At 44.4% G+C, this 26,519-nt stretch overlaps 2 protein-coding genes across 2 annotated transcripts in view; one reads left to right on the top strand and one right to left on the bottom strand.

The window, feature by feature from the left end:
• Positions 1 to 26,519, top strand: part of LOC144891816 (uncharacterized) — a 1,036,251-nt gene that overhangs the window by 354,940 nt on the left and 654,792 nt on the right. The window lies entirely within an intron of this gene.
• LOC137418144 (uncharacterized) lies at positions 4,731 to 26,461 on the bottom strand. The gene is made up of 4 exons (XM_068104142.2): positions 25,572 to 26,461; positions 22,283 to 23,019; positions 19,134 to 19,307; positions 4,731 to 7,446 (listed from the first exon to the last, which is right to left on the bottom strand). Exons 2-4 carry the CDS (start codon positions 23,001 to 23,003, stop codon positions 7,352 to 7,354), a joined length of 990 nt encoding a protein of 329 aa, XP_067960243.2. The 5' UTR covers positions 23,004 to 23,019; positions 25,572 to 26,461; the 3' UTR covers positions 4,731 to 7,351.

Raw genomic sequence — 26,519 nt, 5'->3', positions numbered from 1 at the left:
AGGCATGTGATCACGACACTGACAGTGATGGAGTTTGTCTTGCTAGAGCCGCAAATATAGTTCGTAGAGACATGTTGAAAATGAACTCAACATTTAGTGGTTCATTTGAAGCCCACTGCCAAGAACATTCGGTACCTAATTCGCTTGTATCACTAGTTTCTATGATCTTGAATGGTCCTAACATCCAAGAGCAGTCAAGCCACTCGTCGGTATCAACACCTACTCTCACAATCTCACAACTCCTTATGTTCAACAGTTACTCACGCCGCAGAGAGAGTAGCAGTACTACCACGTCCACGAGGCACAGTCACAATCGGGAGACTCCCCTGCCTGTGTACCTGGGCACCCTTATCCACACAAAGACTCGAAAAAGAGACCTGGTTGATACTATGTTCAACCTGGGTCTCTCGATCTCCTATGACAGGGTGCTTAGCATCTCCACGGACTTGGGGAACAGAATCTGCCGTTTCTTCCAAAATGAGGGTACAGTTTGCCCCCCTGAGCTAAAAAGTGACCTCTTCACAACTGGGGCAGTGGATAACATTGATCATAACCCCAGTTCAACAAGTGCCCACGACTCCTTCCATGGCACTGGCATTTCACTTTTCCAGCACCCAAATAGCGATAGCCGTGGAGTTCAACGGGTAAACCCAGATGACACATCAACAACAGATGCACACCTGCCACAGTCATACACCATCGTACCTCCTGTTGTTCTGGGTAAATGTGACCCACCTGTACCCAAGCTAGCGGGTCCCAACAAAAGCAACTGCCAACTCATCCCTGAAGCAATGCAGATTGAGTACAGGTAACTGATTATTGTGTTTGAACTGTGGACAGTTATATGTGTACCTAAATAACCAAGACTTGTTAACTTGTGTGGACTTGTTTGTTCTTAATTGTGTTCATTATCTTGCATTTTGACAGGTGGCTGGAGCAGATGGAGAAGACAGTGCTATCTGACACACCACTTAAGGGAGACGAGACAGTATCATGGGCTGGATACCATGCCAGCAAGCAGTCTATTCCAGAAGAACCAGAGTGTAGTGTGGCCTTAACTTCATTGCTGCCTCTCTTCTATGACCAGGCAAAATCTGTGGCAATGATTCGTCACTCCATGGATGTCATCAAGAAAGCAATCGATATTCTGAATCCAGGTCAGATCCCTGTAATCACACTTGATCAGCCACTGTACACACTTGCCAAACAGATCCAATGGAGATGGCCAGAAACACACGGAGAAGATCACTTCGTCATGGTCTTTGGTGGACTCCATATTGAGATGGCAGCATGGAAAACCCTCGGTGACCTTCTGGATAGCAGTGGGTGGACAGGCGTTCTGATGCTTGCAGGGGTTGCTACAAGTGGTACTGCTGATTCCTTCCTGAAAGTGACCCATGTGACACGCACACGACGAGCACACCAAGTCACAGCCAGTACTCTCTATCTTCTCCTGAAGGAAGCCTACAGCCAGTACACCAGTGGACTAGATGAGGGACAGGATACGATACCACTAGATGACTGGTGCGGTGAACAAGCCAATGCAAGTCCACAGTTTCAGTTCTGGTTCCTAATTATGCAGCTAGAACTGGCAGTCCTGATCTATGTGAGATCCGTCCGTGAAGGAAACTTCCAACTGTACACTGATGCTCTGACCAAGCTTGTACCATGGTTCTTCGCCTTGGGACATACAAACTATGCCAGGTGGATCCCAGTTCACTTGCGCGACATGGTGACACTTGCAACAAAGCATCCAACTGTATACGCACAGTTTCTGGCAGGAAACTTCACCATGAAGAAGACTACACGTGCATTCTCTGCCATAGCCTTAGACCAGGCACACGAGCAAAATAATGCATTGGTGAAAGGTGATGGAGGGGCTGTAGGTCTTACGGAGAATGCTGCAGCTTTGCGCCGATGGATGGTGTCTGGTCCAGAGATGGCCAAACTGATCTATAAGTTCGAGGCCACAACAGAAAAAAGAATTAGGAAAACTGAACTAAAACACCATGAACAGACAAAGCACACGCAGGTAGCCTTTGCTCGAGATGTGAGAGCACTCACCCGTGTCATAGGAGAGATGGGGAACCCATTCTGTGACGACAGCAAAGATCTCTTGGTGCTAGACAGCAGAGACCTGGCAGACCCAGCAGTCATCAACACCCTTTACCAGATCGAGAAGCTGGGAAAAGAACAGTATGACACATATGTGAACGAGAGGCTTGTACATCAGACAAAGCCTATCACTGACCCAATAAAAAGAAACAATCTCCCTCTCTTCAGCCGACCCCCAGTCAGAGAGAAGTCAAGAACAGAGTTGAAGGTGGTATCTCTGAAGAATGACTGCGTTCTGTTCTCCAGGCTGTTTATTGCATCCCAGACACGGAATGGAGATCTTGATGAATTCTTTGCACATGAAAACCAAGCTTGTCCCCCTGCATTGTCACAAATGGGCAAAATCCGGCTTGGAACCAAGTCTGATCTGGTTGGGTGCTTAGAAGATCTGATCACCTCACGGGAAAATGATGATGTAAGCCCCCCTGTTGAAGTCATGATCCTGGATGGAGCAGCCATCGTGAACATGCTGGCACCTCGTAATGCGAAGACCTTCTCTGAGTATGCATCACTAGTATTCTTGCCATACATCACATCTCAGATACAAAATAAGAGCAGGGTTGATATTATCTGGGATGAATATTTCCCAGACAGTTTGAAAGCCGACACCAGGAAGACGAGGGGTAAAGGCACCAGGAGACGAGTTGAGCCATCTAGTTCCATCCCTCGAAACTGGCAGGCCTTCCTTCGCATAGACGAGAACAAGGTGGAGTTGTTTGACTTTCTAGCAACGAGGATAGCAAACATTGAGACTGACAAGCAAATCGTCACCACAAACCACAAAGAAGTTTTTTGTACACAGCCACGAGATGTTACTGGTCTTTCCCCGTGTAGTCACGAGGAGGCAGATACAAGGATACTACTCCATGTCCAAGATGCAGTCAGACAGGGCTATACCAAGGTGTCAATCCGCACAGTGGACACAGATGTTTTGATCCTTGCAGTGGCAGCAACTGGATATCTTGACATCGATGAACTCTGGGTTGCTTTTGGCACAGGGAAGAATTTCAGGCACTTGGCAGCTCACGAGATGGCTGTGGCACTGGGACCAAACAAGTGCCGAGGGTTGCCATTCTTCCACGCTTTCACTGGGTGTGACACCGTGTCCTGCTTCGGCGGAAGGGGGAAGAAAACAGCATGGGAAACATGGAAAGCCTATGATGAGGTCACCTCAGCTTTCTGCGCACTGGCTGCCACACCAACCATTTCAACTGCAAATGACAACATGGATCCACTGGAGCGTTTTGTTGTTCTGCTCTACGATCGAACAAGCAGCCAGGAACATGTTAACGATGCCCGCAAGCATCTCTTCACCCAGACTGGTAGATCAATAGAGGCTATCCCACCAACGCAAGAAGCCCTCAGACAACACATCAAGAGAGCTGCCTACCAAGCCGGCTTTTGTTGGGGCCAGATGATGATTTGCGCACCTGAGCTCCCATCGCCAAGTGAATGGGGTTGGAAACAGAGTAATAACGGCTGGGGGATATATTGGACAACCCTCACAGAGGCAACTGAGGCATGCCGACAATTGATTAGATGTGGATGCAAGAAGGGTTGCAGGAAACAGTGGAAGTGTGTTAAGGCCGCACTCCAGTGCTCAGCTCTGTGTCACTGTGCAGGGGAGTGCACACGATAGTATACAGGAGGAATAACACACCTGTTACATATATACACAAACATGTGGAAGACTGTTTTGTAGACTGTTTTATAGTGAAAGTCACTTCCACAGCGTTAATGTGGCATTTTCACTTCATTTCCATTGTGTTTCTGGAATTTGCTCAAAATAGCTCAAAAAGTAATTATTTTTGTAAAGAATAAGGACCAAATAAATGTTATGTGAGTTTGTTGACATTTAATTATGATCTTACAACCTGTTTACGTGAAAAAAACATCATAGGTGTGCTTGAGCAATAAGTAAATCTAGTTTTATAGACATCGGTACTGTGTATCTTATTATCCGTAAACGGCCATTTTTAAAATGGCCGCCATTTTGTCCCTAGGAAAAGATTTGAATGCCCCTATATCCAAAAATCTTCCTAGTAGTATGCTCTATCAGTGTTCAAAATTTCATGCTTGTATCACCAAAAGCACAATTTTTTCACATATCTGCTGGGCTAGCAAGGGTAATAAATGGAATATGACTTCACCCAAAAAAGTCATTTTCCTGCATTTCAGCTTCTTTCTTTCTTTTTTTTTTGTATTCAAGATCGAGGCTCGTGTAAGAGCTAACATTAATCACAAAAAGACAAACCGACACATAAAACATAAGATAAAGGGAGTGGGAGAACAAGGTGGAGAGCAGGCACATTGGGAGATCTGTGAGAGGGAAAGGGCTTGGGGGGAGGAGGCATGGGAAGGGGGGGGGGGGGGAGGAGGGATGGGAGAGGTTAAAAAAAACACATGGACATTGCTAGGACTGCCAGGAAAGAAGTCGGAATTTCAAACAAGTGGATCTGGGGTGAATTAACGTTAATTAATTAACGGATCTGTAAAGGATTAACTTCTTTAAACATGTTAAAGACTATCTGAATGTTTCTTTGGACTGTTAGATACTGACTTTTATTGAAACTCTTGGCAATCAGTTCGGGTTTGAAGGACTAAGAGGCAGTCCCAGCCGATAGCTAAACATTTTAATACTAAAAGAATGAAAAAAAAGCAATACTGAGATACATATCGAGTACATACTATTCTTGATACACAACAAAAGTCAACAAGTTAGGAATGATGCTTGCATAATTATGTTATATATGATAAATTAAAACACTGAAGATCATTTGCAATTGTTGCAGAATGCCATTGCACAAGCTAATTAAAAAGGAAACATCAACTGGCAGGACTAGTAATGGTAAAACATCATAGCAAATTGCAAGTAAAATACAGAGAACCTTCACAATAGACAAACCATCGAAAGGGTCTAAAGGGGGAGCTTTCAGAATACAAAAAGGAGTCTGCAGAGAACTTGACAGTAAACATATACATGTTATATTATGCAAGAGAAGCATAGATCTGTATAGAAGGTGAGCAGTTGCCTTTTTGCCAGGATCTCCCCAACATGGGTAACCTGCGTCAATGTACACGATGCATTCAGAAGCGAACAATGTCATCTTCATCTTCACCAAATAGCAGTTGTGTCTGTACAACCATATCCTCTGCTGTTTCCACAAGCAGGAGTACACTCAACCTCATGCTTCTTGCATGTGCACCTCAAGCTGCTGCAGTTGGTCTGGCAGTTGTACCTAATCACCAGCAGCAGCTCCTCAGGAGCAGAAGCTAAGGTATATCTGGAGAGGGACAAGCACCTCATCTCACTCTCACCATCCCCACTCTTATGGAAGGAGTCCATTCCCAAATCCCTTCCATTCTTAAACCTGAAAGTACACATGGAGTCTGTGGCACTTTGCTATTGCTGACGTAGCTGGTAAACTCTGTGGTTGAACGTGAGATGTGCTGGAAGTCACCTTCTCACAGAACCACTTAAGCTGCACAGGGAGTCCAGCTTTTCGCTGGGTTCCCATTCTCGAGGATCACCAAGACTTTCTCTCCTACAACTACATAATCGGTAGAAGCTGATTGTGCATCAAACACCTTGGCTTGCTCACGGAAGTAACTGCTCATCTTGAATTTATTGAGGGAAGCTCCTTTCCTGATCCCATGGAGGCGAGATGTTGTGCCACATCCAAGGACAGCATGGAGGAAGAGGATGTGTTTGCATATGTCCGGACCAAGCTGTTCTTTGAACACCTTGATGCTCCAGATACGAGGGTTCTTTTTGTTCTTCTTAGGCTGTGGGATGAAGAACAGGTTACGAGACCCTAAGCTTGCATGGTATGACGAGGAGGTTTCTGTGATCGCCGACCAACACACTGTTGGTTGCGAGACAGTCCCTGATTATGTTCAACACATCAGACTGGCAAACCTCTTCTGCAAACATTGAACCATCCATCAGCTTCTTATAGAGGACAGCAACTTCGTCCAAGTCTGTTCTGCCGCTCATATCTGCAGCCGTGTCTTCATCTGATAGGGTTGTGGCTGCTTCATCAGAATCCAGATCTTTGGACTCTGTGTCTTCTCAGCTGTCAGGTTGACATGGTAGAGGGACATCAAATATGTTGGATAGCAACAGGCCATTGAGTGCTGCATCAACAACGAAGTGTGCTCGAACTGCACGAGCAATGGCCTTACCAGTCAGCACGTGGACTACTTCATTGGGTGCATTAAACATGAAATTAAACATAAAATGGAATTAGTAAACGTCCATGCATGGTTCAGTCAGGGAGTTGTAAAGGGTATTGCTTTCCCACAATCCAAAAATATATATAAAATAAAATATTGATTTCAGGACTTTCACCTCGCAGGATTTTTTTTAGGACTTTTTATATATCAGAGGACATCTTCCTATGTATGATGCAAGTTGGAGATCTTTTGTTGCAATTTGTTTGAGGTCCTCATACATAATGCTTGCAGTAATAAAAGGCAAAGCAGACTTTATTGGACAATACAGTAAGAAAATACACCAAAACGAAGAAAATAACAAAACAGTCACATCGAGTTGGTATGATATTATTATTGTCTTTATATACGACATTGGGAGATTTCTTAATTCATTAAGGACCATCTTTTGTTGCACAGGGAAATATGGAGCAATTTTGAAGGCCCCTCCTTGTTCCATACATGCTGCTTCCCTACCCTTACTCTTATTCCTCCTTCAACTTCCGTCCTCATCCCCCCACCCGGCCCACAATTTCTCACTCTCTCTCCTATCACTCTCCCTACTTTTTCTCGATAATTGACTTTCTCAGGTTTGGGGCTAAATTGAAAAAGTTAAATATCGAGAAAATATAATATATATATATAAAAAGAGCTAATTTATATGAATGAATAAATAAATGAACCCATTGCACAATGTGGAGAGAGCTGACAACAAATCATCCTTTTTCTTTTCCTCCTCAAGGTGAAGCTCTTCAACAATGCCAGAGCCCCAATGGTGGCAAGGGTTGTTTATAGGAAGCCAAAAAAAAACTCAACATAAAGATGCATTGCCTGTAGCAGGACCTGACATCAAAAGGCATATGGTGTTCAACATGTGCTTCACCTGAACTCGTGCTCATGAAGCGAACCCCTCGGTTTCACAGAAGTGAACCCTTAATGGGAAGCAGTTTTATCTGAACCTCAGTTTCAGCACAAGTCCTGAAACTGGCAGGTGGAAGACGTTGAGTGCAAGTTGCGTTCAATGTCACTCCTCTTTGTTCTCTTCTTTTTTCTCCTTATTCACATTCCCATCTTCCGTCTCCTTCTGCTTTGTCGTCTCCACATCATCTCGTTGTGCAACTGGGTAAGAGGAACAGACAAAAGCAAAAATGAGTTGGGGAGGCGGATGAGACTTTAATCAAGAGCAACTCGATTTTTAGGGTGTTCGTTACCTGGGCGAAAATCCCAGAGAAACCAAAAGAGACCAGCAGAAAATTTATATGGGTCTCTATTGGAAATCACTGTTTCTATTGGTTTCTATAGGAAGGAACCAGTAGAGTTTCCAATAGAAACCAAACCAGATTTGGTTGAAATCAATAGAAACCATTAGATGCAACTGGTCTGAAAACCCATATAAACCAATAGGAACCTTTAAGTAGTTCAACTGGTCCTGTAGAAACCATTCGAGTTAACTGGTCTGAAAACCCATAGACCAACCAAAATACTTGAATTATATTTTGTTATAAACGCAAAACACACAGTTTCATATGGAATTGAGTTCTAGCCATGCTCTTTATAACAGGGTTTCCCTGTAGTCTTTTTTACTCTCGCCAGAAGAAAGGGCATTGGATTTGAGTCCTTTTGTTTGTCTGTCTGTTTGTATATGTGAATGCAAGTTGCAGTGCTGATGTTGTACAAGTTATTTGCAAAGCGGCAGGATATTTATGGCAGTCAATTAACTGGTTCCATATCTGGAACTGGTATTCTACTGGTCCAATTGACCTAATGGTATTCTCTCAGATAGCAGCAATGGCAGAGAGCTAGTATGATGGTTCACCTGAGGACTTGGGTTCGATTCCTGGTCTGGGATCATAATTGTCCCACATATGTCGAATGATTATTTACAATCCTGTTCATTTATATTGTTAAGTTTATGGGGGAGGACAGAGATTACCTTAGAAGAGATAGAACTGTGTAGGATTGCATGGACCGTGTGCGAGTAGAAAGCCAATCTCGATGTAAGAAAGTAGAGATTTGTTAGCTTAATGATTGTGTTTGAATGTGCACGATACGAGGGTCGTAATTCTGATAATATAGAGAGGGATTAAAGTTAAGGAAACGTGTGTAAAACCTCATGTAAGCTTCCGCCAGGCAGGAGCCTCCCAGGCAGGAGAGGGGGCGGAGCTATAATCGTCCCCTGGATGGAGGTGGCGCCCAAGGGTTGTCAAGGGAGACGAGGGAGGAGCCAGGGCAGTCCGTTCTGTGAGGAGAATTAGGTGGGATCAGCATGCTGTGGAGCTCGCTGTGTCTATGTAGAGGCTGAAAAGAATGGGGAGGAGCCAGGACGAGCGGGGCGAGTGTGTAGAGGAGTTCTCTGGAGAGGGAGAAGAATAAGAGTTTTGTGAGGAGAATGGTGGTGCTCGTGGCATTTGTGAAGAGAACTGGAGGAGTTCTGAGAGAAGTTGAGAGGTGGAAAGCTTTAAGGAGGCTATCCTGCCCTCCAGTCTTGGTTCCTGGAGCTGTCTTCATCCTCCCCGATTGCCTGTGATCGTCCTGCCCAAATCCTTATCAGCTTTTTGTTGTCCAGCTGTCACCTCACCTTGCCCATCGTCCTGCCCATCTCCTCAACACCAGCTCCGTACCCATCTTCCCGCTCCCCCACTGCCACGCCAGAGATAAGCCACCCGGTTTTGTCCCCCACCCCGTCTGTGACTGTGACTTAGAGTGAGGCACCTTAGTTTTAATAGGATTTATTTCACCCTTGTTTACCTCATTGTATATAGTTATTATTGAATTCAATTTCCCTGCTTGTTGTTTGTTCGGGAATAAATCCGTTTGGTTTATTAAAAGATTTAAGCTCTTTGTGATTCTAATCAGCCGCATGCATGAGCTTTTACCGCCATAATTCGGACCGTCTCCACAGGAATTAAAACCGTTTGGTACATCGCGGGATTTTAACCTCCCGCCACAACATGCTCGACATTAGTTGAGCCGTTAATGCTACAATATACTGGTATTCTATTTGGTCTCCTTCTGGTCCCATTGTTCTTTCATATGCAGCCTGTGGCTGCTGGTTGCATCATTTCTCTGGAAGTGCGTTGGTGCCGCTGATGCATTGCCCCAATTATCAGCAAGCTGGTACTCCATTTTCCGACCTCGGAAGGATGACAGGCTGAATCAATCCCCCTGACATTAATTCAACGATTGACCGGTATTCGAACTCAGGATCCTCGGATCCCAAGCCAGCACCCTAACCGTTAAGCCAACACCAGGCTCACTGGTCCCATTGACCTTTTGGTATTCTACTGGTCCCATTAACCTATTCAAGGAAATATCCTAGAAGTAGGAGCCTTAGAGGTGTCTATCGAGCGAAGGCTAGAAAAGACCTTCACTCTTGGTATGGACGCATGGCTGATGAAGCTGAGGAAGGTATTCATCAAAACGACCTTAGACCTGCGTTCCTGACAATCCAGCGCATGCGTATTGCGTACTGATCGAAATTCAAACAAAAACAAAAGCAGCATTCCGATCATGAAAGCAAGCGGGACACCCTGCCGCACCAATGAGGAAACCCTCAACTGCTGGAGCAAACATTTTGAGCAGGCTCTTAACTTCTCCCCTGCTACACACTTCCCCAACTTGGAGGAAGAAGAACCCATAGCTGATGATGGAGCACCGATTATGTCGCTGTGAGCATGGATCCTCCATCTCTGTGTGAGATCCATCGTGCAGTGAGGAAACTCAAAAATGGTCGGGCCGCTGGGTGTGACAACATCACCACAGAACTGCTGAAATTTGCTGAGACTCCAATTTGTGAGATATTACACTGGCTTTTTATGAATGTCTGGAATTCTGGGCATGTTCTGGCAGAGTGGTATCCAAAGTTTCTGAGGGTAACCCCACACCTCCTCCCCTGGGAGCCCTCATGATCCGAAATCAAAAAATCGAAGCATGAGTGATTGTGCGGGCCATCAAATAGAAGGGCTGTATCCGGTTTCAGAGAAATCGGTTGGTAAATAAGGGATGAGTAGGGATCCGAAGTTTTGGGGGGGGGGGAAACCCCCCCCCACCCCCCCGGGAACCCCGATGTTCCAAAATCGAAGAATTGAAGGCCGAGTGATTGTGCAGGATACTGTCTTGTAATCATGTGTCAAGTTTCCGAAGAATCAGCCGGGTGATAAGAGAGGAGTAGCAAAAATAGCAAAAAGCTAACTGACGGACGACCGGACGGACGGACAGACATCTGGACATCAGGACCCATTTTATAAGTTAATCTCTTCGAGATTCGAGGTGAGATGACCTAAGAAGTGGTGTTAAAGACGACCGTGCATCAACCGCAGTAAACTTCTGATTATTTTTTTCTAAAACGTTTATTTCATTCAATGTAATAATAATAATATTATATTATTATATTATATTATTATATATGTAATATTACATTTTCGTTTTCGTTTTCGTTGAGTTCATTGAGCTCACAAAAATGCGTCACCAAAAATATCAGCTCTATCAAAGCAAGCTTACGGCACTGAATGCAACATGGACACCAGGTTTTGTTCAAAATGCTTTGGGTGCTGGTTTCTCTTGGGAAGCTTGTGTCATCTGAAAGAGCAGAGATAAGTCGCCATTTTGTGTCCCTCGCCCCGTCTGTGCTTGTGACTTGACGCCTTAGTTTTATCGGATTATTTTACTTTATTGTATATAGTTATTATTGATTTCATTCTCCGTTTATTTGTTTGGGATTAAACCCGTTTGGTTTTATTCAAAGCTTTATCCCGGTGTGTACCCTGGTTAGAATAGGTACACCGTATCCCTGCGTGTCGTAAGGGGTGACAAAGAGGGTTGGCGTCAGGAAGGGCATCCGGCCATAAAAAAAAACATTGCCTCAAAAAAGAGAACCATGACAATTACAACGACATATGGGCAGGGTACAGCCCGAAGTGGAGATCGGTTTTTGAGGTTTGGGATATGGAATGTAGGGACAATGACAGGGAGATCAGGAGAAGTGGTGGAAGTATTGGTCAGAAGAAGAGTGGACATATGTTGTGTGCAAGAGACGAGATGGAAGGGAAGTGGTGTGAGAATAGTGAAGGGTAGGCAGGGACAGAAATACAAGCTTGTGTGGCAAGGGTGCCCAGAGGGCGTGAGTTGGTGTCCTGTTTTCTGAGGAGTTTGTAGACAGTGTGGTGAGTGTGTCTAGAGTGAGTAATAGGTTGATGATGGTGAAAATGATGATTGGAAAGCTCTTGGTGAACGTCATCTCGGGATATGCTCCGCAGGTTGGTCGGAGCGATGAAGAGAAGGACAAGTTCTGGTGTGCGATAGAGAAGCTGATGGAAAACGTGAAAGATGAGGAAGTTGTTGTGGTAGGAGGAGACCTAAATGGACATGTGGGAAGGAGTATGGACGGTTTTGAGGGAGTTCATGGGGGTTACGGATATGGTGTGAGAAATGGAGAAGGTGAAAGGATTTTGGAGTTTGCTGATGGAGCTGGTTTGTTGATTTGTAACACTCAGTTCCAGAAAGGGGATAATAAGCTTGTTACATACACGTCAGGTGGGTCGACGCCAACTGTTGACTACCTGATGGTGCGTAGGCGAGATAGGGGGCACCTCCGGGACACAAAGGTGATCCCGGGGGAGGAGGCTGTTTCACAGCACCACTTGGTTGTCTGCGACATAAGGGTGAAAGGTGCGAGGAGAGCTCGGCGGGTGAAGTACCAACCGAGAATGAAGGTGTGGAGGTTGAAAGAGGTGACAGTAAGGGAGGCATTAAAAGAGAAGCTGAGTAGGGTAGAGGATGATGTGCTTGAGCTTGAACGTGGTTGGATGTCAATGAAAGATAGTCTGTTGGGAGCCGTTGGTGAGGTATGTGGATGGACAAAAGGACCACCGAGGCACTCGGAAACATGGTGGTGGGATGATGAAGTTAGATAGAGGATTGACGAGAAGAGGAAGAAGTTCAAGGAGTGGCAGAAGGCGAAGGGTACGGGAGCAGAAAAAGCAGAGCATGAAAGTTATAAGGCAGCCAAGAAGGCTGCAAAGAAAGAGGTAGCAAAGGCGCAGGAGGCATGTAGGAAATTGTTCGGAGAGCGCTTGGATTCGGAAGAGGGTCAGAGAGCAGTATTCTGGATTGCAAAGTAGATAGCGAAACAGAGGTGTGATGTGATGGGGGTGAGTTGCTTGAAGGATGAAGTGGGACAAATCGTTGTGGACCCAGATGGAATTAAAGGAAGATGGAAAAGATATATGGAAATGCTGTTGAATACAGAGAATGAATGGGATGGCAACATTGAGAGTAACCCAGTTTTAGGACCGGCAGAGAAGATAACTGAGAAGGAAGTTGAGGAAGGGATAAAAGCAATGAAGAGTAGAAAAGCGGGAGGGCCGACGGGAGTTGTGGGAGATATGTTGAAGGCAGCAGGAAGTTGGGGTGTGAAGAGAATGACAGAGATCTGTAATCTGGTGGTGAAAGAAGGCCGCATTCCAGTGGATTGGGAACTGAGTACCCTCGTCCCTCTATACAAGGGGAAAGGTGACCCTCTGGAGTGTGGCTCGTACCGAGCGATAAAGTTATTGGAGCATGGAATGAAGGTATTGGAAAGGGTGTTGGAGAGAAGGATAAGGAAGAAGGTGAAGATCGACGAAATGCAGTTTGGATTTATGCCAGGAAGAGGAACGACAGACGCGCTCTTTATTGTGAGGCAGTTGCAGAAGTACATGGAGAAGAGGAAGAAGTTGTTTCTTGGGTTTGTTGATCTGGAGGAAGCATTCGATAGGGTTCCACGCGAAGTATTGACATGGGCATTGAGGAAGTTAGAAGTGGAGGAATGGTTGATCAGAGTAGTGATGGCAATGTACAAAAGAGCGCGCACAGCTGTAAGGACGAAGGACGGGAACAGTGGTGAGTTTGAGGTGAAGGTGGGAGTGCATCAGGGGTCGGTACTAAGTCCACTACTATTTGTAGCTGTGATGGAGGTGCTGGCTCAGAACGTAAAGGAGGGTTTACCGTGGGAGTTGTTGTATGCAGATGATCTGGTGTTGATTGCAGAAAGTATGGATGGACTGAAGGAAAAGATGAACAAGTGGAAGGAATGTATGGAGACAAAAGGTCTGAAGGTGAATATAGGAAAGACGAAGGTGATGGCAAGTGGTAAAGCATGTGGTGAGGTGGAAAGAACTGGGAAGTGGCCATGTGCTGTGTGCAGGAAGGGTGTCGGAGTGAACTCCATTCAATGTACAATGTGCGCTGAGTGGGTTCATCAAAAATGTAGTGGTCTGAGAGGGTCATTAACCAGTGTGGCAGCTACATTCAAATGTAAGGTGTGCACAGAGGGAGCTGCAGATGGAGGAAATGTTGAGTTGGATCTTGGAGACGGCGTGAAGCTGGAAGGTGTGAAAAGACTTTGCTACCTCGGAGACATGCTGAATGGAGAAGGTGGATCAGACACAGCAACGGTTGCTGGAGTGAGATGTGCATGGGAGAAGTTTCGGGAACTGAGTGGCGTGCTGATGAGGAGGAGAGTGTCGTTGAAGCTGAAGGGAAAGGTATGTATGCTGCATGTATGAGAAGTGTTATGATTTATGGGAGCGAGACATGGGTCATGAATGTAGAGCTGCAACGAAGGCTGGAAAGGGTGGAAATGCGAATGGTTCGGTGGATGTGCGGAGTATCATTGAGAGAGAGCAAGACAAATGATGAATTGCGAAAGATGATGGGAATAGAGCCTGTAATTGATGCTGTGAAGAGGAACAGGTTGAGATGGTTTGGTCATGTGTTGAGGAAGGATGAAAGTGACTGGTTGAGAAGAGTGATGGAAATGAATGTAGAAGGAAGTAGAGGACGGGGAAGAACGAGAAAGACTTGGCTAAAGATGGTGGAAGAAGAAATGCGGGCAAGGGGGTTAACAAGGAGAGATGCAGAAAATAGGGAAAAATGGAGAAGATTGTCATGGGGACCACAAGGCTAATCCCCGCTCCAGCAGGGAAAATGGCCTTAAAATGCATGTTGTTGTTGTATACTGGTACTTGAACACTGTAGAACACAAATCAGCTTGTTGGCCATTCCAAAACCCTCCAGTTTAGCAGTACTTGGAGAAAATATTATGCCATTTTATGCCATCTTGACAAATCAAATGTGCCACGTTGGAAAATATTGAGATTCAGACAAAATCGGCATTGGGGAATATTGAGTTTCATACAAAATCGCCACTCGCTGGGAAATAGAGGTGGAGATCCTCTTCGCGTTCTCAATATGGATCCTCTCAGCGTTGGGGAATATCGAGATTCAGACAAAATCACGGCTCACTCGAAAATATAGATCATGCTCGGAAACGCAAAGCAAGAGTTCAAAAGACCTTTCCCATGTCCTTTTTCTCAAGACTGCATCAGGCAAGGTGTTCTATGAAGTCTCTAATTACGTCCGGCACTGAGGGTGTTGGAAGGGAGGTTGTGTTTTCACTCTATTCTGTCTGTTTGTCTGGGAGCATGATATCTCAAAAATGTTGTGGACAGATTTGGCCGAAACTTGGTGAACAGGTTGGGTATGTTACAATGACAAATTCATTAGATTTTGGTTCAGGTCTGGATGCAGATCTGGCCTATCAGTGGGATACAAAATGTAAATTGTTCAGCCTGGCAGAGGTATGTGCACTATCGAGTGTTGTTGTAGTTCTATGGTGATGATCGGTGGGGCTAGCAAGGGTGGAAAGAGCTAATCTAGAGATGGATTATCTGGAAGGAACTCAGCGCGAGATGGACTATTATGCGCAAACAGCTCATCTTGAGATGGATTTAATTACATTGAAAGAATGCATCTCAAGATGGAAATTATAACATAGAAAAAGCCAAAATTGGGATGAATTACTTACTGCATCGAAAGAGCTCATCTCGAGATGGAGTAATATTTGAAGAAAGCCCATCTTAAGATGGAATATTATCTGAAATTAGCTCATATCCAGATGGATTATAATACAGAAAAAGCTGATCTAGAGACAAATTATTATAAAGAGCTCATCTTTTGATGTATTATTATCTGGAAAGTTATTTCCATCGTGCATGTTTAGCACAAGCATGAAGTGAAATGATCATCTTACTATAATTCACCAAATGTCCGTCAGTCTGTCTGTCCGTCCGTTCAAAGATACCGCAAAAACGACTGAACCGATCGCAAAGATATTTTGGGTGGGTAATCCTGGGATCTCCTGGAGTAAAATAGGCTATATTGTTTTTCCAATTTCAGCTTTGGCCTCCAGCATTTTCAGGTTTGGACTCCGGCATAACGTTATTTTCCCGGGTGCCGCACAAACGGCTGCACCGATCGCTGCATGGCTGCACCGATCTGCTGCACCGATCAGACTCGGCGACCTCGGACAAAGACCTTTTATAAGGACATGGTTTGAATCCCTGCTTGAGAGAATGCCAACCCCCTCCCCGCCATCACGGCCGTCTCTCCAACTCACAATCCCAAGAGATATGCGAAAAGGACGATCCAAAACAAATTATCTTCTTTTTGATTCGTATATAAACATCATTAAAAGTAAATAATGACCTCGGCCAAAGTTCAAACGACGTGGGTTTAATCTCTACATGAGAGAATTCCACATAGCTATTTGGGCGGTGTATAAGCCAATAGATGGCTGTCTCCATCGATCTTGCCGAGGCCGTAACACCTATCGGCTCAAAATCCTTTTAACTGTTGACATGGTAGTTTTTACAATAAGGGGAACATTAACAATGTTGTTAAAAGTTTATTTTGTGATTGGAGTTATTTTGTTTGGAATGAAAAAAGAGATATCGAGTTCAAGTAAATGACGACATGCCGTGATGGTTTCTACTTTCTAAACGTGAACTTCGCGGATCGCCATATGCAGATTTGCCACGAACCCACGATCGATGTTTCTATACGTGAACGTACCCGTTTGTTTGCGAACGGATACGTTTTTCATGGAAGTCCTTCACGAACTTGCTGTCCATGTCTGATGTGTGACTGAGGGTGCTACAGGAATGTGGAATTTATTGGTTTCATGCTGTAGCATTCGCCGTATCTGCATTGCCTGTTTGCTTCTGGCCTCCCACCCATGCATAGCATGGGTATCTCACTAGTGCCATAAATGTACACTTTTTTTAACGCAATCGTGGAGTTTGGTGTTGTGGTGAATGCACACTTTTTGCCAATCAACTCGATCCAAACTCATCTCAATGCAGCTCTGAAGAACAATCTCGCTGTTTATGTGCATCAACAACCAGGTGTCACAGTGCAGTGTACCCAGTTGTTGAGCTGGCTATCTTTAGTGGTACATGCCTAATATTCCAGCGATGGATTATGTAAGCATAGGTAAATTTGTACACATTGCGAATTGACGTGAAATAGTTGAATATAAACCTACAATTGGTCACCGACTTTGACACAAATACAAATTTTGATTTTCGGAGCCTCGGCATCAAAAAACTACATATACCGAAAAACGGTTTCAAATGGAGAACGTCGCCACCGTCAGAACATTTCAATTGCATTAGACATGGCAATAAATGTGAATTGTTTCTCCCAGCTTGGTGGCTCGATGCCAGAAGATCCCATTTGCATTTTTGCCGACTCCATCTCAAACCCATTTAGAATCCATATGGGAAACTTGCTAGTGTTAGGAAATGCATCGATATTTGTATAGAAACCCCCGTCTTCTCTCCTTGTATGTTCGTGTCTAAACCTGCTTCCCCCTGGAACCCAGTCAATGTTTTATCCATTTGCAATCCGTCCTCTATGTTCTTTTTTGGGAGAAACCAAGCCATGGGCACAAGTTTTGGAGCGAAAGTGGGGTTGGAACAAATAGGCACAACCAGGCCATGTTCGCAGAACTTGCATGAAGTTTTTATGAGTGGAGAACACCTTGGTTGATGGCCAAATCGACCATCAGTGCAGGGTGGATGAGGTGGAGCTATGGCATGGGGTGGGGTGTCATGGGGTTCTATAAATGTCACACGCACATTTTGGAGTTTGGGGATTCACGCACGTCCAGTGGAGCGGCAACCATGTGGTTCGTCGTTTATAGCCTGCCATTCCATGATGGTTAATTTGCTGGTCTGGCTTGGGTTGTTCCAGCTGTCAGCACAGAGACGCCTCTGATTCCACCTGTTCAGCCACACATCAGTCACACGACCCACATCTGGGTCACGGAGGGTATTCCACTATTCCATTGTCCTGTCTTTTCTCCCTGGTATTTCTCCTCTGGTGTGATTGGGGCCAAATAAGGTTAGGAAATTAAAGATATTCCGTACTTATGATACCCGGAACACATTTCCATTAGTAAATAGTCCTGTAAATAAATGCTCCCGTGTCCTTTGTTTTTCTCTCCTCTGTTTTAATAAATACACACATGAAGTCACGTGGTCTCTGTGAGTGATTACAGTTGCCCTGATCATGAGCTGCATGGTTATTAATCGTCCGTTGAAGAATAGATTGGGTTAGTTGGTGATTAGCGCCCCACACGAAACACACCCCACATCCAGCGCTGCAAAGCCGCTCTTGCCACCAATTCGGTGCAGGACGTGAGGGAAGTTCCAGCACGTCGTATAACCAGCTCAAGTATTCTACCAAAGTACAGTAGCGTGGCAAATAGGCCCACATCCCTGCTTGAAGCATCAGAACGGGTGGACTGGTGTGACCACTTTAATAGTGGTTTGTCAGGATTCGGACCGGTCAGCTGGCCCAGCTGACAACTGCAACAATATATAAATATCTCGTCTTGAGATGGATTTACTATATAGAAAGAGCTCATCTTGAGATGTGATTATTACCTTGAGCCTCTGCTTTTACATTTACTCAAAAACCGACTCCCACAAGCAAGTCTGTGTCTGAGCTCTCAAATGTTCCTCTTTTTTCACTGGGGTGCATACAAAGTTTGTTTTAATTGTCTAATGAGATATTGGTTGTATCCGTGGGGGTCTGGAATCAGTTATTAAATGCAATCAGTGAAGGAAGAGAAGTGAAAGAACAGCTGTTGCAGAGAGCCATGGGGATCACATACGGATTTATATTCCGGAGTGAGGCAGCTGTGTTAACAACATTGCGCTCACAACGTCTCGGGTCTCTTTACACCCTGCTGTTTCTCCTGGACAGAATTCATGTCGACGTCTTCTGAATATAGTACATCTATAAAGATAACACACACACACACACACACACACACACACACACACACACACACACACACACACACACACACACACACACACACACACACACACACACACACACACACACACACACACACACAAACTTTCCCCTGTATTTTTCACAAACGCTTCTTCATTCCCTTCTCTTTTGAATCATCCCAACTTGTATCATCTCCCAACCTCGATCCCGTTTTACCCCTTCTCTTCTCAACATTCCCTACAATCCCAAATCTCCTTTGCTGCAGTTTCACGGATCGCTTTCATTTTGAAAATTATATTTATTAAAACGAAAACAGGGGAAATATTACAGAAGAAGGGAAGAAGATTGGAGCGAAAGAGTAAGGTAGATTAGAGGGAGACGAGAGATAAGGGGGGAGAAGAGAAGAGATGTCTATGGGAGGCATACAGAAGGGGGGAGCGGAGGGAATAAAAAAATATTCTGATGTTTGCGTATGTAATAAACAGATGCCACTTTCTTCTTCCCTTTTTTTCTTCTTCATTTACTCAATTTTTTTAAATCCCATCCCTTCAACGCCATAAATGATCCTTTGCCATGTCAACTTGGAATTCTGCTTGAGCTTTTCGGGTCTCTGTGGGAAATCAAATTATAAAAGCTTAACACGGTTTAGTCAGCTGGGAAATGGAAACAATCAAAATTACCTTTTACTGCCATCGCTGCTTGCGCCAGACACCTGGCCACCCTCCTCTCCTCTTCATTCTTCTGGCCCCGTGTCCCGCTCACTAACACGACGCCCGGAGACCCTGCAGTGACCGCATCATGCTGTGTCCCGGACTCTGCTCTTCTTTCCTCGTCATTCTCCAACTGGTTCCCATCTGTTGAAAAGAGTACTGTAATTACCCCACACATGGTGCGTCAAACCACTTGTAGAGGAGCACCCTTTTGCATTGCACAGGTGTTCGAGTCCTAAGTATTGTTCAATACACTTATGTTCAAGAATTATTGTTCAATAATTAGCCATGTCTTTTAGTTCCGTTGATTGTTATGTCCATATGCATGTTTTAGGAGGTTGGAGGAAGTTCTCCCAGAACTCAAAATCTCCACCACCTTTTTGTAATGGATCATTATTCGTGAACCAGATTGTAAAACTTCCTTCTCATAGCTTCGTTCCAAGCGCTCCCTTCAAACTCACTAATGGAACTCTTTCGGTCTTGGCTGCCAGCTTTGTTTATTTCAACTGGTTCATGAATCTTTCTCCTCTACCGTTAATCCCCCATGCTTCATGTGTAGAGTACGTTTTGCACTGGAGGATGATTTGCTTCCAGCATGTATTCGTTGATGTCAAGTTGAAACAGAGCATCAGTTTGTATTACGCCCATTGGGGTATACTGTATATGCGTCGCTGTGTTTTGTTTTTGCAATCAGGTGTACATTGTTTGATTATATTTTATGATTTCACTCATCTGGCAAACTCAAAGGCCAACATCTGGCAAACTTAGAAAATGAACATCTGACCAACTCAAGGATCAACTTTCAAACCTGTCTCTTTCCTCAAAAAATGTGGTGGCACCTTGTTAAGTCTGCCTCTGGTGTGTGCTCCCCCTCCATCCCTTTCCTCAATCGAAATGGCACCACAGCCGACTTCATGTGAGAATGCTGAATACTTCATTTCTGTGCCTGCTTCCAAATATCGTGCCAAACCCCTCGCTACCTGTAGCTACCCCACCCTCTCATGCCCAACTGATCCTGGACATTAGCTTTCTCACCTGAGAAGTTTCCGGCAACCTTCAACTCCGATTGTGCAATGGGCCCAGACGGTATCAGCAAAAGTGTTCTAAAAACCTACTCTTCCACTCTTGCTCATCCTCTTTCTGTGATATTCACCCTATAATTTGCTCAAGGTCACCTTCCATCGACTCGGAAGACGGCCAACATCACTGCATTACACAAACATGGTACAAAAACAGCTTCTCTTACCCACAAGCCCTTTCACTCACTTCCAATTATGAGCAAAGTCATGAAATTTGTCCTTGCAGTTGATATCAAATCCTTTTTTTCCTCCAACGGCCTGATTTCAGACTATCAGTTTGGTTTTAGACCCAGTCATTCTATCCTGGAAGTGCTTCTTCTGCTTTCCCAACTCGGGTTCAAAGTCCTCAATCCCAGACACAAGACCAGGGCCGTCTCTCTGCACACATCTTAAGCATTTGAAAGTCTGGCACTCCGCCTTGCTTTCCAAACTCTCTGCCTATGGCATCGAAGGCCACCTCCTCTTTCTGCAGGGTGTGCGTCATCTGTCAGTTAGTTACCCACTCCTGGTGAAACTTCCAAAATCCAGCCTCACTCCTCCCTTCACTCATTCGTTCCTCTTTTCTTTCATCAAGCTTCTTCAGTCCCATTGTTTCCTTCTGGGCTTCAAGATTGCTGCTTTACACCTCAGGTCATCCCCCATCCATACTAATTATCCTTTCTACTCTCTATGACCCTCTCCAAGCCCACCCCTTCCATTCCACGTTATTGAGTTTCCCCCCACCCCTTCTTTTCGTTTTTTGTTCCCTCCCCAGTTTTTCCTTCCTCCTCTTGCAGTGTTGCAGCACATATCCAGCTTGTTCACCTCGTGTCCTCCACTCTCTCCCTTTGTTGTCAATCTTCCCACCCCATTGTTCCTCCAGGGTACCCCTGGCTCTGTCGTGTTCTTCTATCCTACAAGTTGTGTGTTTTCCCCATTCCCACTATGTCCTTCTTCTTTGCTGTAGATCGTCCATGAGCCTCGACTTTGAATACCACCCCACCTTTTAGAGGCCATTTTTCCCCACAAAGCGGGGGTTGGCCTTTTTCGGGCACCGTGGTTGTTGTTGTTTGTTGATCCCCTTTTTGAAGCAATGTTCTACGGCCGGATGCCCTTCCTGCCGCCAACCCTGTTTGTCGCCTTTTACGACAAACAGGGAATTACCAGTGAACTGGTACTCAATTAGCCGACCCCGGAAGGATGACAGGCTGAGTCAACCCCCCTGGCGTTAATTCAGCGATCGACCGGGATTCAAACCCAGGATCCTAGGATCCTAAGCTGGCACCCTAGCCGCTAAACCAACACCAGGCTAGTTGGTGAATACAAAATAATGAATACAAAAAATAATTGGTGAATAATGAATACAAATACAAAATAATAATGGTCGACTTTGAATAAAAAATAATATTATTTTTAGGTCACATAGTTTGGTGTTGGCTTAGTGGTTAGGGTGCCAGCTTGAGATCATATGATCCTGGGTTCGAATCCCGGTCGATCGCTGAATTAACACCAGGGGGGTTGACTCAGCCTATCATCCTTCCCAGGTCGGCAAATTGAGTACCAGTTCACTGGTAAGTAAATCCCTTTGTGTCGCAAGAGGCGACTAACACGGTTGGTGGCAGGAAGGGCATCCGGCCGTAAAACATTGCTTCAAAAAGGGGACCACGGTGCCTGAAAAAGGCCAACCCCTGCTCTGTTGGGGAAAAATGGCCTCTAAAGATGGTTCTTACCCTGTGATAAACCAAACAGTCCAACCTTGTGAAAAAAAACCCTGTAAAATACAGTAGTTTTTGTCTGGTCTTTCATTGAAGTTTTGCCATTTAATGAGCTCCAAATTCGCAGGCCTGTTCTGGTGATTACAAACTAGAAAGGGTGAAAATGAAACCAAAATCGACCAATAAAGGTATTTGGAGTTTGACAAGGGTTTAAGCCCTAAGGTGTACACGAATGGATTTTTAATGGCCAAAACCAAGTATCTGGGAAAATCAGCTTACCTGATCTCATCACACCCCATTATACAGTACTGTATTCTCAATCAGGAGGAGTTAATAATTGGCCTACCTGTTCCTTTCCTTGAAGACAGTCGTCCTCTCAAATCAGCCAAGAAAGCTTGGTCATTTGGCAAGCTGGTCACAGGTACATCGATCCGTGGTTCCTCAGGTAGCTCTGTGAAGCCAGGAACATCTCGACTCGGATCATTCACCGGAGGCACCTCTTTCGTGCCATTACTCTTGTTGTCTTTAATCCCAACTTTTGGCCCATCACCATCAACATATCTATCAGCAGGGAATGAGTTTGGCCTGTATTGGCGCCTCGCCCTCTGGCCTAATATCAACCCCAGGGCAAATGCACCTCCTCCTAGCAGAAGGCATGCAGCAATAGCGACCGCAGTGCTCCATAAATGGTTGTTATGGCTTCCCAACTCTTCCGTCACCACTCTCCACTGCTCTGTCGTCGGAACAGCTGAGAATTGTGAAAAATCCTGGGAAGTCCGGAGGCCAGGTGTTTGTCTTTCAGGAGGATGAGTACCCATTTTTCTGGGTAACTTCTGTTCTTTCTCAGTATTCACAATTCCCAAACCATTTCTGATTACAGCTTTAGAATGTTGCAGAGCTTGACTAAAATGTATGGCATTTTCTGTTGGAATTCCAGGTGGAATTCTTGTAGGCCGGCTGTTGTTTTCAGGAATGATAGAGCACATACTTGGGGCAATGGGGATTGTGAGGGAATGGAAAATATGCAAGAACACCGATGATGTGCAGAAAGAAAGAGGCGACAACATGGTGTTTCAGGCTGTCCTGTTGAGAAAGAGAGAGTTTGACATCATTGGCAAAAAACATGAAACTGCTGCAGCAACAAAGATTAATTTAAATAAAGTACAAAATTTAGAACAACTAAACAAGGACAGACAAAATAACTAGATACCTGAATGGCTCATTTCAAAAGTATGCCTACAGACAACCAGGAGCACAATATCGGAACCTCATCATTCCATAGACCCTTCCTCATCAATATAGAGTGACGTCACATAAGTGGCATTGCATACCACTCACCAGATTCCTTGTTATATTACCATCTCAATAGTTGTTTAATTCCAATCTTCTTTAAAGTTTTAGGACTTTATTGTGGAAAAAATATTTTTCTGCTTAAGAGAACCTTCCACACACTTCTTTCAACCCTGAGAAGCACAATGGTTGGTACATCCGCAGAATTCCAAATGACATTCTTTTATTTTTATTTTTTTAGCTTAACTGGACTTTAGTCCGGTGGGTGAGCTTATGCCTAGGCCTACTTTTGAAATATGAGCCATTCATGGTGCACTTCAGGTATCTCGTTATTTTGTCTGTCCTCGATCGAGCAGTGTCCGTAGGTAAGTCAGACAGTGAGTCTGTAAACACTTCAGTCATTATCGCTTCAACTACACACACGACTTTGATGAAACTTGGCCACAAGCTGCATATCTGATGCCAAACGACGGTGTATTGACCACATCAAAATCTGCGCTCATTAAGGGGGATTACGGGGTGGGGGTTGGGGGGGGGGGTTTGACCCCCCAAAATAAGTATGTGCTCTCTCCTCTGAAACACACACAATTTTAATGAAGCTTCATCACAACCTTCATCGCCCATGATGTAACAAAGTTTGTTCACGGCATAAAAACATCAGGGTCTGAGGGGGTTTATGGGGGGTTTAAGTGACTTGCTCCCGATCCAGGTGAGCTTCAGGACCCACGGTCCTATTGTTACCCTCGCCAGAGGAGAGGGTATTGCATTTGAGTCCGTTTGTCTGTTTGTTTTTCCGCACAGAATAAATATGATTTTCTCTGCAACCGTTGGTCCGATTGACAGGAAATTTTCACCAAAGGTGCACCTCCACCTGTATAATTTTTATAAGATAATTATGATGTCATAGGTCACGTGGTACTGGAACCATATTGGAAAAACCAAAAAAATTTGCACCACTATATCTCCGAAAGCGTTGCATAGAAAAAATTGAGACATGGCTCATTGTAAAGAACTCTCCATGTGGAATAAAATCTGTTAATGATGATGTCATAGGTGCCTCCATTATGACGTCTTAATTCGACAAGTACAAAACTTCATCTGATCAAGATTAAATTTCTTGAGCATCATCGAGGGATAAATTGGTGGAGAAAAAAAAGATGATGTCATCGGTCATGTGGTTCGGCCGCCATATTTGTTTTACTACAAAAGCTTTAAAAACCACTGAAAACACATCCTGGCGAGGGTCTGCAATCTCTGATTGCTCTTTCTTGTTTATACTTGTCGAGGCTTGTCGTATAAGAGCTAGCACATAGAACATATAATAAAGGGAGCGGGAGACAAGAGGGGAGCACAACAATAGTAGGGAACAGGGACATCAGAAGATAAAAAGAATTTTCATTGACTCTTACTCTTGAGATTGAAAGGCATGCAATTTTCTTCTGCATTATTCGTTATTCGTTTGCGATTTAAGGAGCACCATCTTCTTTCAGCACCATTTTCGTAAGCAATTCGCATCTCCAAGAACACTTGATGCCTCATTTCCCTATGACTCTCAATCCAGGTTCAAAACGCAGGTTCGAGCCAACCTGGGTTCCATCTCAACCCGCTTTCGCAATCGACTCGAATTTAGTGAAAGCCCCCGTTTCCATGCAATGTGAGTTCTCTCAATGGATGTGGGTGTTTCTTTCATAGCAAGCTTGACAGCAAAGCCAAGATGGACGCCATTGCTTTACATTCCGACCATTCTAACAATTATTTGGAGCTTTTTATTATGAAAAATGTGACACGAGAATATAAGCATGGAGAAACGGGAAGAGAATTGAGATGGCGAGCACCTATCCCACTTTTGGGAAAGGGAACGAAAAGAATCAGTGCCAGCTTGAATTGCCATCCAATGCGGGTTGGCTAAGTTAACATGGACTTCATTATATAGCCTTAGCTTTATCTACTGATCCATGGAAGCAGAATTCTTCCAACATTTTTCCTTTGTGCCTTTACACATTCTAAGCTCCGTTATTGTACAATTCCACCTAAAAGTACCATGAGCAGGAAGAAGCCCATTGTGGCACTTGTGTTTAGCATCGTCAAATAGCTCGAGAATTAAAAAATTCTTAAAACACAAGTTCGCATAAGCATCAAAGTTAACTCAAAGTTTCCAAACTCCAACTTTTTAGCCATCTCACAATCTCAAAGTGCAAAGAATTCCCCCACATTGGCATTTCTGCAAAAACTAGACTTAACATTTTAACCAATAATATGAACCAAAAATATCTACCATCCGACTAGCTAATGCAAACTGCTTCCAAAACACAAAACAATCGAATAGTTAAACGTGTACAACATACCTTCTCTGCAGAGAACCTGCCGATTTCCAGTCTGTGTGCTCAAAGTCAGGTCAGTTTGAAACAGGAAAAGGCATAAGAAGCATGGAAGAATTTTAAAGGGGATATTTATGGTATAAGTTTGCTGAAACAATCCGAGAAATGTTCAACATGCACACGTTAACTTCTTTACGAGCTAACTTGTACAGGATTTCTAACCCTTGACCCTTAAACTCGATCAATGATCATTTTTCCCAGCAGACCTGCTCTTTGATAAACACTTTTAGCCGAAATGAACAAAAAAAACCTTCCCATGCCAGATGGAGTCAGCCTTCCCTCGGTAACACAAGACGAGTCATTCCGCAAAGGATTTTGCTGAGGAAAGAAAACTTTTTCCAAAGGATCCACAGCAATGTTCATTGGGTAACGATTACGTGCCATATTCCTATTCCCTAACATGTGCTACCTCTTTAAACATTTTTGGGACTCTCTCTCTCCCCTTCCTGCCAGATGTTCCTTCTGATTCCATTCAACACAGCCCACCCCTCTCCATCCGGTCTTTCTTTCGTTTCTTTGAGCTCCGTTCAACACCCCCTACCTGCCTATATAACGTCATCTCCAACAAGCTATACAAATCTACTGTATAGCTACAGGCTCAATTGGCTGCCTTTGGCTGGGCATTCACGACACAAGCTGGAAATAAAATGAAGCTTCATCGACAGCAATAAGAAATTAGATACACAAAATGTACAAGTCTGAGATGATGCGTTCGAAGTGGAAGAAAAGGATCCGGTAGGAAATAGGGCAAGACAGGTTGACAAAAGGGTCTGGAAATGATTAAGGAAGAGAGAGAGAGAGGGGAGGGTGAAAGGGGGAAGGATTTTTACGTTTTTAAAGTTCAATTCCTGCTAAGGGCATGTTTTAGTGGTGCTGTCTGCAATGCGGGCTGGATTTGCTTGCCAAGTAACATTG

The sequence above is a fragment of the Myxine glutinosa genome, chromosome 4 (genome assembly GCF_964187855.1).
Source record: "Myxine glutinosa chromosome 4, kmMyxGlut1.1, whole genome shotgun sequence".
Taxonomy (NCBI): Eukaryota; Metazoa; Chordata; class Myxini; order Myxiniformes; family Myxinidae; genus Myxine; species Myxine glutinosa.
The sequence above is the reverse complement of the archived record's forward strand: the minus strand, read 5'-3'. Positions and strand labels throughout refer to the sequence as shown.

Coding starts and splice junctions, on each gene's coding strand:
- LOC137418144 (XM_068104142.2), bottom strand. CDS start 23,003: ATGTTGTCGCCTCTTTCTTTCTGCACATCATCGGTGTTCTTGCATATT. Junction 19,308..22,282: donor GTCTTCAAGGAAAGGAACAG/GTAGGCCAATTA, acceptor TCTTTTCAACAG/ATGGGAACCAGTTGGAGAAT. Junction 7,447..19,133: donor AGCAGCGATGGCAGTAAAAG/GTAATTTTGATT, acceptor CCTCTTACCCAG/TTGCACAACGAGATGATGTG.